The sequence below is a fragment of the Monopterus albus genome, unplaced genomic scaffold (genome assembly GCF_001952655.1).
Source record: "Monopterus albus unplaced genomic scaffold, M_albus_1.0 scaffold61.1, whole genome shotgun sequence".
NCBI lineage: Eukaryota > Metazoa > Chordata > Actinopteri > Synbranchiformes > Synbranchidae > Monopterus > Monopterus albus.
The window spans coordinates 2,145,095-2,158,779 of NW_018127941.1; the positions used below are offsets into that span (position 1 = coordinate 2,145,095).

Consider the following 13,685-nt stretch of genomic DNA (forward strand, 5'->3'; position numbering starts at 1 on the left):
GTAGCATTTTAAACTGTTGATACTAAAAGCATCACAAACCCTGATAACATTCCTGACTTTTTTCACATTGTGCTTTTGTTCATTCACTCACATTCAAGTGCTACATTTACAGACATATTTTAGATTTGTGGAATTCATCCCACCAGGAGCCTCGCCCTCTGGTCAACCAAGACAAAGGACCACTGGTCAGGCTCCCTGGGTGCCAGTGGCCAAATATGTCTATTATTGTTAATACGTGTGTGTGTGTGTGTGTGTGTGTGTGTGTGTGTGTGTGTGTGTGTGTGTGTGTGTTCCCTTACTTGCTACATACTTGTTGTTGGTTTTTTTTTTGCTACAGAGTGATGGCATTTTAGCTGGTCCTGACTTTGTGAAACACTTTTTTGAGGGTTAAGACTTTGTTTTAGGGATCAGGTTAGGACTAGGTTTAGGTTAGGCATAGGGTAAGGGTTAGGGCTGGGGACACACGCTATTATGTGGGGACATAAACCTGTTTATGGAGTCACACTGTGGGAATTGGACATCCTCATGAGGACAAAAAGCAAGCCCCCAAACACAGGTCATTATATTTTAGAGTGATGACTTAGTTTGAGGGTAAGTCTCCACAAAATTAATGTAAGTCAGTGCAATGTTCCCTGAAGTAATGGAAACACAACAATGTCTCTCTTCACACTGAATAACTATGGCCAGATTGATTGTTTTGGTTAGTGTGTTGTGCCCAGTACTATGATTACACTTTTTAAAACCATTCCATTGTCAAGGTCATGCAGTTGACATTACACCATTACAGGCCCTCACTAAAACTATTTTTGGCAGTGTATATATTCACTTGCCAGTTTATTGAATACTAAAGCTGATAGAGTCTATTACTACAGTATTATGCTTCATGGAATTTATAATGTTATAATAGTCTTAGCAGCTCATTTAATTTTTATTTCCTTTATCAGTTGTTCACCAGGCTGCTAGATACAGATCTTGCTAAAGTCCAGCTAAGGTTGCATGTGCACACAGGCTAGTTTTGGCCTGTAACAACTGAGAAGGGCCGCATGTACAGTAATTTCCTTTTCTTACCATTGTTGTTCTCCAGTTCTTGAGAGCAGATGTGGTAGGTGGTCAGTAGGTGGAAACTGTCCCCATATGGTAATTAAATCACCAAAATACTGACTTAGCCATTGCTGTTTCTGCATCCAGTCCATAAGGCTTCTGTAGAAACCACACCACTGCGGAACCTGACAGTCTTACTGACGTATGTGTATTTCTGTTTCAGGTTACAGTAGCCATTTGAAAAGAAGTGACAGGAAATTAGATGGCCACACACAGTATGATCAAACTCTTTAACTGACAATTACAGTGACTAAAATTGCTCTCTACAGCTGTGGGAAGTTGACATTTGTGACATTTTGTGCTCATGCCAACTGGTTTGAAACCACAGGATTTTGAAACATGTACTGTCCAAATCAAATATTATGCTTTTTTTAACAGTAATTTCTACTGGTTAACATTTTTTTAATCCCTCCATGTTAATCAGATATTTCATAGGGTTCAGCATGCGTTTCTCCTGAATTTTGCCTGTAAAAGAATGAACAGTCTCCTGAATTTGGCCTGTAAAAGAATGAACAGTGTGAATGACACAGCTAAGACACAGGTGGCCATGCTGGTCAAGCTTCTGTTTACCATGAACTGCAGGACAGTCCAAGGTTGCATTAATCAGCATGTTATCAACTCATTAAACAATCAAATGGAAAATGCAGACTTTGCACTATATATGTTTAAATCAGATGAATTATTTGTGCAGATGACAATTTGTTTGTACAGATTTGTTGTAAATAAAAGTTTTACTGAGATTTAGCAGAATCTCAAAATTCATTGCATGTACAGTATAATATGGTATGGAAGAATTAAATGCAGTATTAGATTTTCTATTTGCTGATGCACGTCTGGGACTGCACAACTAAGGGTAACTGGATTTTGAGCCTGTTTTTATATACCTGAAAGATTTCTGTGCTGGCAATTCATTTTATTTTAGGTAACATCATTGATATTTGTCAAACTGACAGCTTTGACGTACAGCTTTAGTGACAAACATTGAATCAGATTATAATGTACATTTCCTCTTCTAAACTGAGATTGTTCAGTTGTGGTTTTATAAGTTTTTCTTTAGAATATCATGCATCAGGGTCATGACAAGCAGTAAGAATACATAGATTAGAGAAAGCAGAGATTACTACAGTACATGTGATAACATATGCAATGTTTTGGTGGCCTGGCCCTGAAAAGACAGATGACATAAAAAAGGAAGACAGAGATAATTAGTCCTACCCCAAATTATACACAGACTTCAGCCTAAGCTGTCAGAGCTCCACACAGTGTTGTTTACACTGTTAAACTCCTTATTTGACTAATGATAGCTCCATAACTACCAGGCAGCAGCACTCACTGCTATAAACTGCACATCATCACAACAGTCACCCAGAGCTGTAAATAACTGTTAAGAACTGAGTAACAGTGTCTGTTCCTTGTATGTGTTTCCAGCCATAAAAACAAAATACCTCAAAGAATAGTAGTCCCCATTATGTTATCTTAATGAACTCAGTGACAACAGCAGCACAGAGAGACACTGCTTTTGGAATAAATCCCCAGCGGTGGCTCTAAAGGTGCATTTTTCTTGTTGTTGGCACCGTTAGGGCTGGCTAAACCTGTTATTTCCTTATTCTTATCTGTATTGACTAGGAGCACCTGCCAAGCCAGGAACTAAATCAATAACCTGGGATATTCCATTGCTCCGGTCTTGGACAAAATGTTTAAGAGCCCTGCATGTTGTTGTTGAATGTCCAGTCTCTGGTGAGACACTTATCATCTCTATGTTACTGATAGGGCCAGGAACAACCCTTAATAGCTCACCTATTAGAGCACAGCTTCCAGCACATCTCCCTGCACATCCTTCACTGAGGCTGTGGCTGGGGCTTTATGCGTTTAAATGTGCAGCCATCAGAATAGTTTCCAGTTTTTAACTGTGCTACACTTCAAAAGATAAATTACTAATTTATCCAAGAAATATTTTTATTGGACTTCTATTGCATAACAGATGCTTCATTTGCTTGTCGGCACCACATCCTCAAGACACATACTACAGGTGGGATTCAGTATTAATTAAACGAACTGCATGATAAATATTTTATTTTCTGCAAACACAATGCAATGCAGAATTGGTTACTGATGAAAAATGATCTGAACAATCTCATATAGTACCAAATGTCCACTCTGATCAGCACTTCTCTCCTCCTGTCTTAAAAAGAGTCACATGTCTCTGAACACACTATGAATAGTGCTGTAGCTCATCCTCTAAATGTGTGGTCTTACAGTATGTAGTGTGTGGGGCTTTTACTGTGGCTGTTGGATCACTGTGGTGGGTATTATATGTCACAGGAGGTGATAGAGGAGTGTGGTCCAGAAAGCACACAGGCACACACCCGACAGTGTCACAGCCAAATCACTGGTCTGCCGTAGCCACTGCTCTTCATTCAGTATGGTAAGCCATAGAGTTCCTGTCCTTCTGTAGGTTCCTCCCACGATGCCATCTTGCTCTCTGTTCAAGTTGACACCATCTTGGCTGGCAGATGATGCCCTTGCATTCAGTTGAGCCTCACGGTGACTGGCAACCTGTTGTTCTGTGTTAATTTGCATATAGTAGATGGTAAGGACACTTTTCATGCCAAAAGAAGCAGGATTACATGAATTGTTTTCATGATTTTCTTTTAAGGTACAGGTCAGAACAAGTGGGAAGAGTCCAATATGTGGGGAAATTGCGCCATCTTCTGGTAAATATGTGGATGTGGGTGCACTAGTGAGTAGCCAAATTACTTACCGAGACTGTTCTGCAATGGCATTATAACAATCACGACACAGAGAGAAAGAAGAGATGCATACACCTGCAGAGAAACAAGAAGAATGATTTAAATAAATGAACACATTTTGTTTCCCAAAAAGTGCAGTCTATAGTGGCTCGAATGTGTTATTCATGATGAAAGACAAATTTACATTCTCACACTTTCAATAATTAAAGGTAGATCAAATTGTCAAATGAAGAGGATAATGTGCTGTAAGAGTGCAGCTTACAGTGTGGTGTTTTTTGACAGCGTTATGCTTACCAAGAGGAGCTGTGCACCATTCTGAGTCATTCTCCTCCAGGCTTTTCCCATCTGGACTCCAAGTAGAGCTAAAGAACAGGGTGTTACTGCGTCTGCACCCTCAGACTTTACACATCTTAAGAGATAAACAATGTAAACTGTGTTACACATTTTAATAGTAATATCAAGCAATAATACTTTTATTTATTAACATAACAGTAGATGCATGTCATTAAAATAATAAGAATGATGTCAATGAGTAGTAGTGTAAGGGGTGTAAGTGTTTAGCATTAATAACTGCTAACAGTAGCTGGAAAGGACTTGGCCTTAAAGGCATTTGGCATTGTGGGACACATTCACTTTCTTGCCAAGAATCAGAAGAGAAGATTGTTGCCACTTTCCTGTAAACAGAGTAAATATGATGGTACTGATAAAAGCTAGTTAGTCTGCATGCTAAGCTAACTGGCTGGTTAGCTATTTAACAGATAGACAATCTTCCCTCAGCATGATATATTATTTGGTATTTAGCCAAAATACCCAACTGTTCCTCAAAAACAAAAAAATCCTAAATCATTTACATCAACAATATCAAATATCAGACCTACATATTTTTGCAGTAGAAGCACATTAGCCTATATGGCTAATAACTACTAATCAGTAAGTAGCCTTGGTTTGCTGCATATGCTCAAACACTGATCACCCAAAAAATATTGTGATTTTTAAAATTATAAATTAAAAAGGCACCTTTTTAAGATCTTCTCCACCAGCACGTCTGTCTGATCATAACGTGATACATTAAACAAGCCTTGGACGCTTCTTGGAAGAACGTGCCCTTGTTGAGCCAAAACAACCAAGTTGTACATTCCCTGTGAGTCGGTGTAAATAAATAAAGGAATAAAATTATAATGTGGGGCTGATGGGTTATTCACTGAGACAGTCTCCAAATAATAACACTGTATAATTGTGTTTGTTGTTTTTATTGCAGTGAGCCTGAGCTTGTGGAAGTTTAATTAAGTTTATCATAGAGAGATGAGATTACAGCCCAAGTAAATCTGTCACCTGAGGGCTGCCCGCTAGAGCCGCTCTGCTATACATTGATACGGCCTGACCGACCAAGGATAATGAGTCTTCTTGCATGCTGGAGGAATAATAGTAGTGGTCTCCCATTTGCAGAAGGGCTATAAAAGAAGATAGATACTTGCTGTTCATCGAGCAGATTGACAGGGAGAAGGAGAGGTGAGAGCAAAATTAAAAGAGAGGAACTCACCAGACGGATGGGGATCATAGTTTAATATAGAGTAGTAATGATATCTCCACTGACAATCATAACTGAGATTCAGTTCCTGCATTTGAGAAAATGAGTGCAGGGTGAAAATAAGCAGAGCAGCGATGAAGGTTATGTTCTTAACAGCCGACAATTTCCCTCCAAATTTGTTTTCTTCTTTTACTACTTGAATTCAAAATTCAAATTGGCTTCAAAACTGCAACCATGAGACACTGATTTCAGAAGTGTGCGTAAAATGAAACTGAAAGGACAGGTGATGTTTGGTCTAAGGACAGACACAAAGGGATAAAACCAAAACAATACCATATAGTACCTGACAAAGATATGCAGCATTGCTCTGAGCCAAACCCAGACCAGTTTCAGCTGCCAAGACATACTTCACAAATGCTCCCTGCCTATTGGCAACACAATAAAACTGGTGTGAAGATGAATAGTTATGACAGTGAAGACCAGAGGAAATGATCAAATGAGCACAGTTGACAAGTACTTGAAAAGAATGTTCCTACCAAGAGCCCTGGAGGTAGGCCTGAAGAGCCTCTCTGATCATAAATCCAAGGTGTCCGTTTTGATCGCAGACCTTTTTTAGCATTCTGCACAGAAGATAAAGGAGGGCTGATGAATTATGGAATATAATTTACTCTACATACAGTAAATGGAAAATATGCTTTCGTGCTCTAAAAATAGTTTCTGATTTGTTGAGGTCATTCTAAAAACAGCATCTCCAGCTGCAGCAGGAGCTTCTTTACATTCATAAGATACCACAAGAACAGTGGTAAACAGAATCGCTCTCCGTGCCAGACAATAAGGCAGTGACAGTGGTTCTTATTTTTAGATATGCAAATACTAGGTTCTGACCTTGAATTAGCCACTGTCATTGAAATTAGATGCCACTGAGCTGCAGGCTACAGTGCAACAGCCCATAACAAAGCTTTCTTCACCGAGCTAATGAAAGCCTCTTACATCACAGCCCTCTCCACATCCTGAGACACCCCTTCCAGGTTTCCTGTCGAAAGGTACCAAGCTGCCTCCACTGATGCAGATACATGACCAGAGCGTGATGCATTCAAAAACTGCTGGAATGCAGCCGTCTGTGAATCATGTAGAATATATATTAACTCAGTGATCATACCACATTAGTAATAAAACAGTATTCAGACAGCATGTGAGACTCAAACCTCATTCTTCTGTGGGTTTTCCGGGTTTTTCCCATTGAGGTGATAAATTCCCAGGTTAAACATACCATCAGCGCTCCCATTTAGCGCAGCTTGTTCAAAGTATTTCATTGCATGTTTGTGATCATTTAATATACTTCCATGGTACCAGCCTAAACCATTCAAGGCGTCAACTGAACCCTAAAGCAAAGAAACAGACACCTGTAATCATAGTGCAGGTACATACTTTAAACAGACAGATTGATTACTACACACGTACCATCACTGCGGCTTTCTTCAGTAGCCGTAAACCTCGGGTGTAGTTTTGTTTCACTCCCTGACCCTGAAGGAATCAACATCAATCAGTGAATCAATAACTGTCAAAACACAGGCAAACACACACACACACACACATATATGCAGTGTTCAATCTGATTGTAAACTAGGTTGAGACTTTATACTGTTACAGCACCTTCATCAATAGGATGGAGTAGTCATACATTGCTGTGGGATCATTCATTTGCATAGCGCTTCTCTCAAGCCACTTCACTGCACTCGCTATGTCTTTCGCGATTCCTCTATGTCCCCAGTAAAGCGCTGATCCCAGGCGTTTCTAAAGATAATAGTTGTGAAGTTTTTATTAGCCTGAAAACTGACTGCTGTCTACTGACCACAAAGGAGAAATGCAAGTAGAATAGGGAACAGTTTTATACATCTTCCTAATAGAAACATACTCACACAGTCCATGTTTGTGTGGTACATTTTCACAAACAGTCAAATGTTTTGTATATCACATATACAGTACCTGATATTCTATGTGTCCTCTCTCTGCTTGCATTTTCAGATATGGATAGACTTCATTCGCCTCATGTGTCAGGCGGTCTAAATCTTCTTTGTTGTTTAAATAAATGTGTTCAGGTGTGTATTGCTTTAGAAGAGACAAACAGAAGCATTGATATAGTTATCTATTACTACTGCTACTATGACTGATAATGCTACTACAACAAAGCAACGCCGTTCTATTACTTCGACAAGTGTTCCATGACCCCATATGCAACAAGTTTGAGTTAGATAATACACTAAAAATTTGTCCTGGTTTCAACTTCATCAAGTTCAACTTCCTGCTTTGTGCTCTTATCTTGAAGTTATTAACAAATTTGTTAACCAAATCTCAACTCATCTGCGTGGGTGTGGTCTGATGACATGTGATTGACATTTGACTGCTATTCAATATAGTTAAATCTTGACTGGCGTTTAGAAGTACTGTACATGACATGCTCACATTGTTTCAGCTGAGGCCCACCCACATCAGACCAGCTCAGATAAAACAGCACAGACAGAAATCTCTCGTGTGAAATAATCAAAACTGTTCTAACGTGGGCAGAGCGTTTTGTGGTCCTGTAGGACTCTGATGCCTATAGTAAGAATCTGATAGAGAAAATAGGTTTTCACAGCATTTAATTAAGACCGAGTCCATTTCGATTACTGTGCCATCTTCTACTCTGGGCCTCAGAAAGTTTCCAAGATGGTCAAAATACCTAAGCTAAAAGTGAAAATACCCCAGTGCATTGGCTGCCTGTTCTTTTGGTTTTCTATTAATTTATTTAGTTTATTTAAATATCCCAAGAATAAACATGAAGTTAGTCTGAAGTAGACTTTTCTCATAGCGACTCCTCATGGCTCCCTCTTCTCTCCCTCAGGATGAAGAGGGAGCCATGATTCACATTTTTAAATTAAGATTTAAGACCCACCTATTTTCTCTGTGCAACTCTGATCCAACTGGCTGGAGCAAAAGACACTCTATTAATCATATTTTAGAGAAAGTACATTTTAAATTACTGCTGTCACGCTCATACTGTATTTGTGCATGTTTGTATACATGTAAATGCATTTGTGTGCCTAGAGCATGTGCATGTGAATGTCTAACTTATGGATTTACCTTTTGTCTGTTTATACTGTACATACTGTGCATTTGAGTATATAGTCTGAACATTTAATATACAAGTCTAATTAAATGTTTGCAGTTAATATTCATTTATTGCAATGTTTTATTTCTATTCCTCTTCTCTTCTTTTTTCATTTTTTAAAGTAACAGTTTGACATTTTTGGAAACAGCTTCACTGACGAGAATTAAAAGGTAAAAGCAAATCCACTCCTACAGATCTGTCTGTTCAATCTGAAGGTGAAACCAGCAGCCGGTTAACTTAACAGCATAAAAAAGCGGAAACAGCCAGCCTGCTTCTGCCTGAAAGTAACTCAGTCCATCTACCAGCACCTCGGGATTTGTCTCAAGAGCAAAAATACCAGCAGAAAACATTTAGCTGTTCATTTTGGGCCACTATGAGCACTGCTACACTTTCCAGTTATTTCAGTTACTTAAACATACCGTAATTTCATGAATCCTGGACCTATCGATGCTGCTCTGTGCTGCCACATTGGAATAGTAACTATAAGCCATGTCCAAGTCTTCAGGAAACCCATCAATTCCCTGTGTGTGTTTGTATCCCGCATGCATCAGGGCGAAACGGCTATCACCTGATGCACCAATCAGACTATAGACATGTCCCTGAAACACACAGCAGCCATTATTGTCAGTCATGATTACAGAAGCGATGTTACAGGTGATAAAGCAGCATTTAAGGTGTAAGGAAGGCATCGACTGTACTTGTTGTTGATTGACTGAGCGTCCCAGGTTGGAGAGGTGGATGGAGGCCAACAAGAGAGATGCTTTATGATTCCCAAAGCAGGAGGATTCTTGTAGTAGAGCTACTGATTTGGATGTGATGTTCATTTGTGCTGCATGGAACATTGTACCAAGTGCCTCCTGAAATAAAATACTTCTGAGGTCCTTCATCCCCAGATGTCCTACAGAAAGGAACAGCTGTGTGAGTTGTGTGACACATCCCTTATATATGGAGTCTGTGGTCAATGTCATAAAAGAATGTATAACACCTGTTCTAATGTTCTCCTTATTGGTTTGCAAGAAATGAAAAAGTGAACTGTATTTAAGTTGTGTTTCCCAGGACCACGTTTGTGTGCAGATTTTCTCCTTCTCGTCAAACTGACCCCATGGTGATATGACGTGAGGGGTACAGATGTCTGAAGTAAAACATAAAAAGCAGCTTGTCAACAGTGGTCTTCCCATACTTGATAGGTGTGCAGTTGCTCTATATACAACCTTGGTGTTACATTTACTGTATATAAGGTTCATCCCTGTAGAACAGTTGCAGCACTGCTTTAAAAGACTTAAAAATGTTTCACCTTTGCTGATTGGTGACAGGAGGTGACTCTCACTTGCTTCTTGCTGAAAAGCTTTTGTAAATGCTTTTATTTCCCGACACTCCTGATGAACCCTGTCCAGTTCCAGTAATGTTGACTCGGGGTGAAGGGGATTTTTTATCTGTCATATGAATAACATGACAGTCTGGGATTAACCACAATAAAACAACAACATTTGACTTGAGATTAGAGTAAGTAAGTAGACACTTTACCTGTTCAGTTCCAAAGCGATAGTATTTGACAGGCCCAAAATAACCATGGATGCCTGGTATGTATTTACTTCCTCCAATCCCAAAAAATCCATCAGTGTCGTCATAATGAATACTGCCCTTAAATCTACAGAGATACGTAATCAGTCAAACTAGCTATAATGGCCTCTGTGCATGTATTGTATCAGTGTGCGTTTTATTTCAGAAAAAAGACATAAAGCATCATAAAATGTCTTACTTATAGAGATATCTGCGGGTTTCATTGTCCCATGTTGCATCCAACACCACCTGAAAGTCAGACATAATAATACATCTCTATGCACAGAAAAAAATCTAGTCAGCTGTGAACAGCTTCAAATTGCAGTACACCCTGCAATTGCCTGGAGTTTTCCAGCTGGAAAGCAGCCATCTTTCAGGATCGTACAGCTGTTCCAAAAAGAAATCAAACACTGCAGGGCCACAGCACCGAATTAAACTCAGACAAGGAAGGATGACTACAAGATGCTGCCCTGAGCTGTGTTTTAATTTCTGTTCTTTATCCCAAAAGCACAATCTTCGGGTCCATACCTTTGAGTCCTGTATGTAACAGTCTAATCTGATCCACTTCCACAGGGGCAACGCTGCCCTGGCTCGAAAAGCTTCATCTTTTCCTGCTGTCACACGTGCTTGAATTATGATGTCCCCTACACAAAAGATATGACAATCATATATTTCACAGCAGGAGATCCGAAGCTCTTGATTAATACATAACGCAGTCTGTTTCACTGTCTCACAAAACACACATCATCGCTCACAATCGTCTCATGCTGCCATAATCTAATCCCCTAAACTGGTCTCAGGTGTGCCCACAAGCTGCTGTGACCCACCTGTGTCTGCAAGCTGCATCAGAACAGAGTCGAATAATTTTTTTCTATTCACATGATGGATGATCCCACAGAGCTTCTTGTGGCACCGTTTCAGAAGGTAGATCCACACAGAGAAAGTGACGCTGAAAGCCAAGCAATGAAACATGATTTGACAAATCATTTCTTTAGCCACTGAAGCATGAGGTTGATTTAAAATGCTGGGCTGTCTTCTCAAAATGAATGATTCTGCTGTCTTTCATTGATTGCAAATAAAAAAGTTTACATGCTCTGGTGACGAGGCTTCGAGACGCTTGTAAAGTCATTTGTAATGACAGTGAAATAAAAGTAAAAGTGGAGCGTGTTCTAACAGCTGCCAGCCCTGAAAAGAAAACAGTCACTGAGATGTGGCCCGTCACTCTGCTGATATCAACACAAACCACTGACATTATGTACTCTACATGGGGCAATATGTAGTGGTGTACACTTTTATACCCTTATTAATACTTAACATCTAAAAAAATCTGCTATTCTTAAGCATGTGATACAACATTCGGAGAACCCTGCAGGAGGCTGTTTCACGCTGTGTAGCTGAACATCATACAGAATGAGCTCCAACTAAAATGAGCTGAAGTCAGCGCCTGAGGTCCAACCTGGGTTGTGTCACAGCATGACGACGGGCTCTCTCCAAGGCTCCGTCCATGAAAGGCTGGAACCTGCGAACCACTCCAAAGTGCTCACCAGTACTTGCCAGAGGGAACTTCAGCATATCAGTTGTGTCTATGGGATTACATACACAGTGTTTTCATGTTTCCATTTGGTAATAAAGACAGGTAAACAATATGAGAGAATGACAATGTGATTAAGGGTCTGACCTAAGTCAGGTGGACACTGATGGATTGTGTTCCTGCTCATCTGCCACATCACTAAAGCAAACCATGAAGGGCACTCAGTGGGAGGCCTAGCTGGACGCTCAGAGAGCGGTGGTACCCACAGCACTTTATATGTCCTCAGCATGGAACTATTGTATGTCCCAGACTCACTGCCATTTTTAAGATGGTCTAGCCATGCACGGACTGTCGCATTCTTGGCCTCCAAAATGTTCCTGTTGAAAAAGTCATGTTGATATGAAATGGATGGAGGCAATCTGAGCAGTACCTGGTGGATCCTGTAGACTGGGGATGCATTGCCGATCCATTTCCTTCTGAAGACCACTAAATCTGTCTTCCTTAATATGGACACCGCCACCTCCACTGCAAGCTGACATGGCCTGGAGCACTGATATCGCAGACGGACCGTTGAGCCACCTATCACCTTGTCAGGGGCTGACTCAAACCCTATGAAATTGTCAGGCAGGCTCTTGCTGCTCTGGTTTGATTCAGCTTGTAACACACAGTGTCCCTGGGTGAAGATGTAAATAAAATGAAGTCACTATATAATAATACAGGTTAGCATGCCATGAAACAAGGATAGGCTGACAGGAGACTTATTTTAAGAGGATATTGACTTGCTTAAACCCACATCACCTGCTGTTTTAGTCACTGGGGCCAGAGGAAACAAGTCATAAGCACAGCATTGACATCATCACCTTTTAAGCTCATATGGTTGCACACAGTTGCTTATTTACACATCCAGCAATAAAGAGCAACATTATCATTCATTTGATGTCACTTCTGTTTCTTTTATAACACCTCCTGAGTGACAAATTAAAGGTAAAACCTGAATGAATGAGTGGTCTCTTCTGGGATGACACTGACCCCATCCACAGTGCACGATGGGTCACTGGTGGTTTGATGAGTATGAAAATGGTGTGAATCATCGCCTATGCTATGAGGAAGTATCTTATGGAGGACTGGTGTTCATCCTTCCAGTAGCTCCAGCAGCTGTTCTGGTGGCACGTGGTGGCTCAGCACCTTACTAGCCACTTTATGTTGGGCTATCCTTTCATTTGTCACCTGCCTATGTCTTTAGTTGCTATATGCTCCATATTCACTAGCTAGTTGATGGCTCTCTCAGTCTGTTTGACACTGAACAGGCAGTACTGCAGTTAGGTATAAATTAAATGTGCTTGTCCTTTACTTGACTGTTTCCAATATTATCCACATCTGCAGCAAAACAATGCAAAGGGTTATGTTCTGGTTTTTGCTCCATTATATATATTTTACAACTTTAGGTAGTGTTTTCTACACATAAAATAAAATGATGAGCTGATCAATTCTGATGCACTATTAGACTTAATAGTATTCTGCCCAGGAGTAAATAAAATAGTTTCAACTAGCTCAACTCAAGTAACTACAATCATAAAATGCTGGTCACATATTATTAATGTACAAACTATTAATGCATCAGTAAGAACAATTACATAATTTAAGATATAGTAATTAAACTGTCACTTGTCTGAAATATGAGTAGCCTTTGCCATGAATGCATTACTATTATAAAATATCAGTTATAGGTCCTTTAAAGAACAAATAGCCTCATATAAGAATAGCCAAGTTTCACATCAGGCAACTGGCGTCAAGGCTATTACTGTAATTATAGTGTAACAGAGTTTCTTACCATTATTATAGCAGCAGTGAAGACATATCCAAAAATGATGGAGCACGACACATTCATTCTGAGTTTCTTTGGCTTAAGATGAACTAAAACAAAAAACAAATCTGTAACCCTTGGGTTCATTATTTCCTCAAAGTAATGTGTGAAATAATGCTGTGTCTCAGCGTTGATTCCTGGCAGCACAGTTTCCCAACAGTTGGCACTTGTACGAGTATACACCCCGTGTGATGTAGGATTAC

The 13,685-nt window shown here is 39.9% G+C and overlaps 1 protein-coding gene across 1 annotated transcript; it reads right to left on the reverse strand.

Moving 5' to 3' along the window:
* Nucleotides 1-3,255: 3,255 nt before the first annotated feature.
* Nucleotides 3,256-9,369, reverse strand: LOC109962027 (protein sel-1 homolog 3). The gene is made up of 15 exons (XM_020603358.1): nucleotides 9,226-9,369; nucleotides 8,947-9,126; nucleotides 7,366-7,488; nucleotides 7,033-7,173; nucleotides 6,841-6,903; nucleotides 6,585-6,761; nucleotides 6,370-6,497; nucleotides 5,916-5,999; nucleotides 5,723-5,804; nucleotides 5,392-5,467; nucleotides 5,184-5,302; nucleotides 4,869-4,990; nucleotides 4,146-4,260; nucleotides 3,863-3,926; nucleotides 3,256-3,665 (listed from the first exon to the last, which is right to left on the reverse strand). The coding sequence occupies exons 1-15, from the start codon at nucleotides 9,367-9,369 to the stop codon at nucleotides 3,418-3,420; spliced, it is 1,866 nt and encodes a 621-aa protein (XP_020459014.1). The 3' UTR covers nucleotides 3,256-3,417.
* Nucleotides 9,370-13,685: the final 4,316 nt, after the last annotated feature.

Bases quoted from the DNA above. Each gene is read 5' to 3' on its own strand.
- LOC109962027 (XM_020603358.1), bottom strand. From the start codon at position 9,369: ATGTTCCATGCAGCACAAATGAACATCACATCCAAATCAGTAGCTCTA. The intron at 7,489-8,946 runs GTATGTTTAAGT...TCTCTTCTAAAG, and splicing joins CCAGGATTCATGAAATTACG to CAATACACACCTGAACACAT. The intron at 6,498-6,584 runs GTTTGAGTCTCA...CATGATTCACAG, and splicing joins AAAACCCACAGAAGAATGAG to ACGGCTGCATTCCAGCAGTT.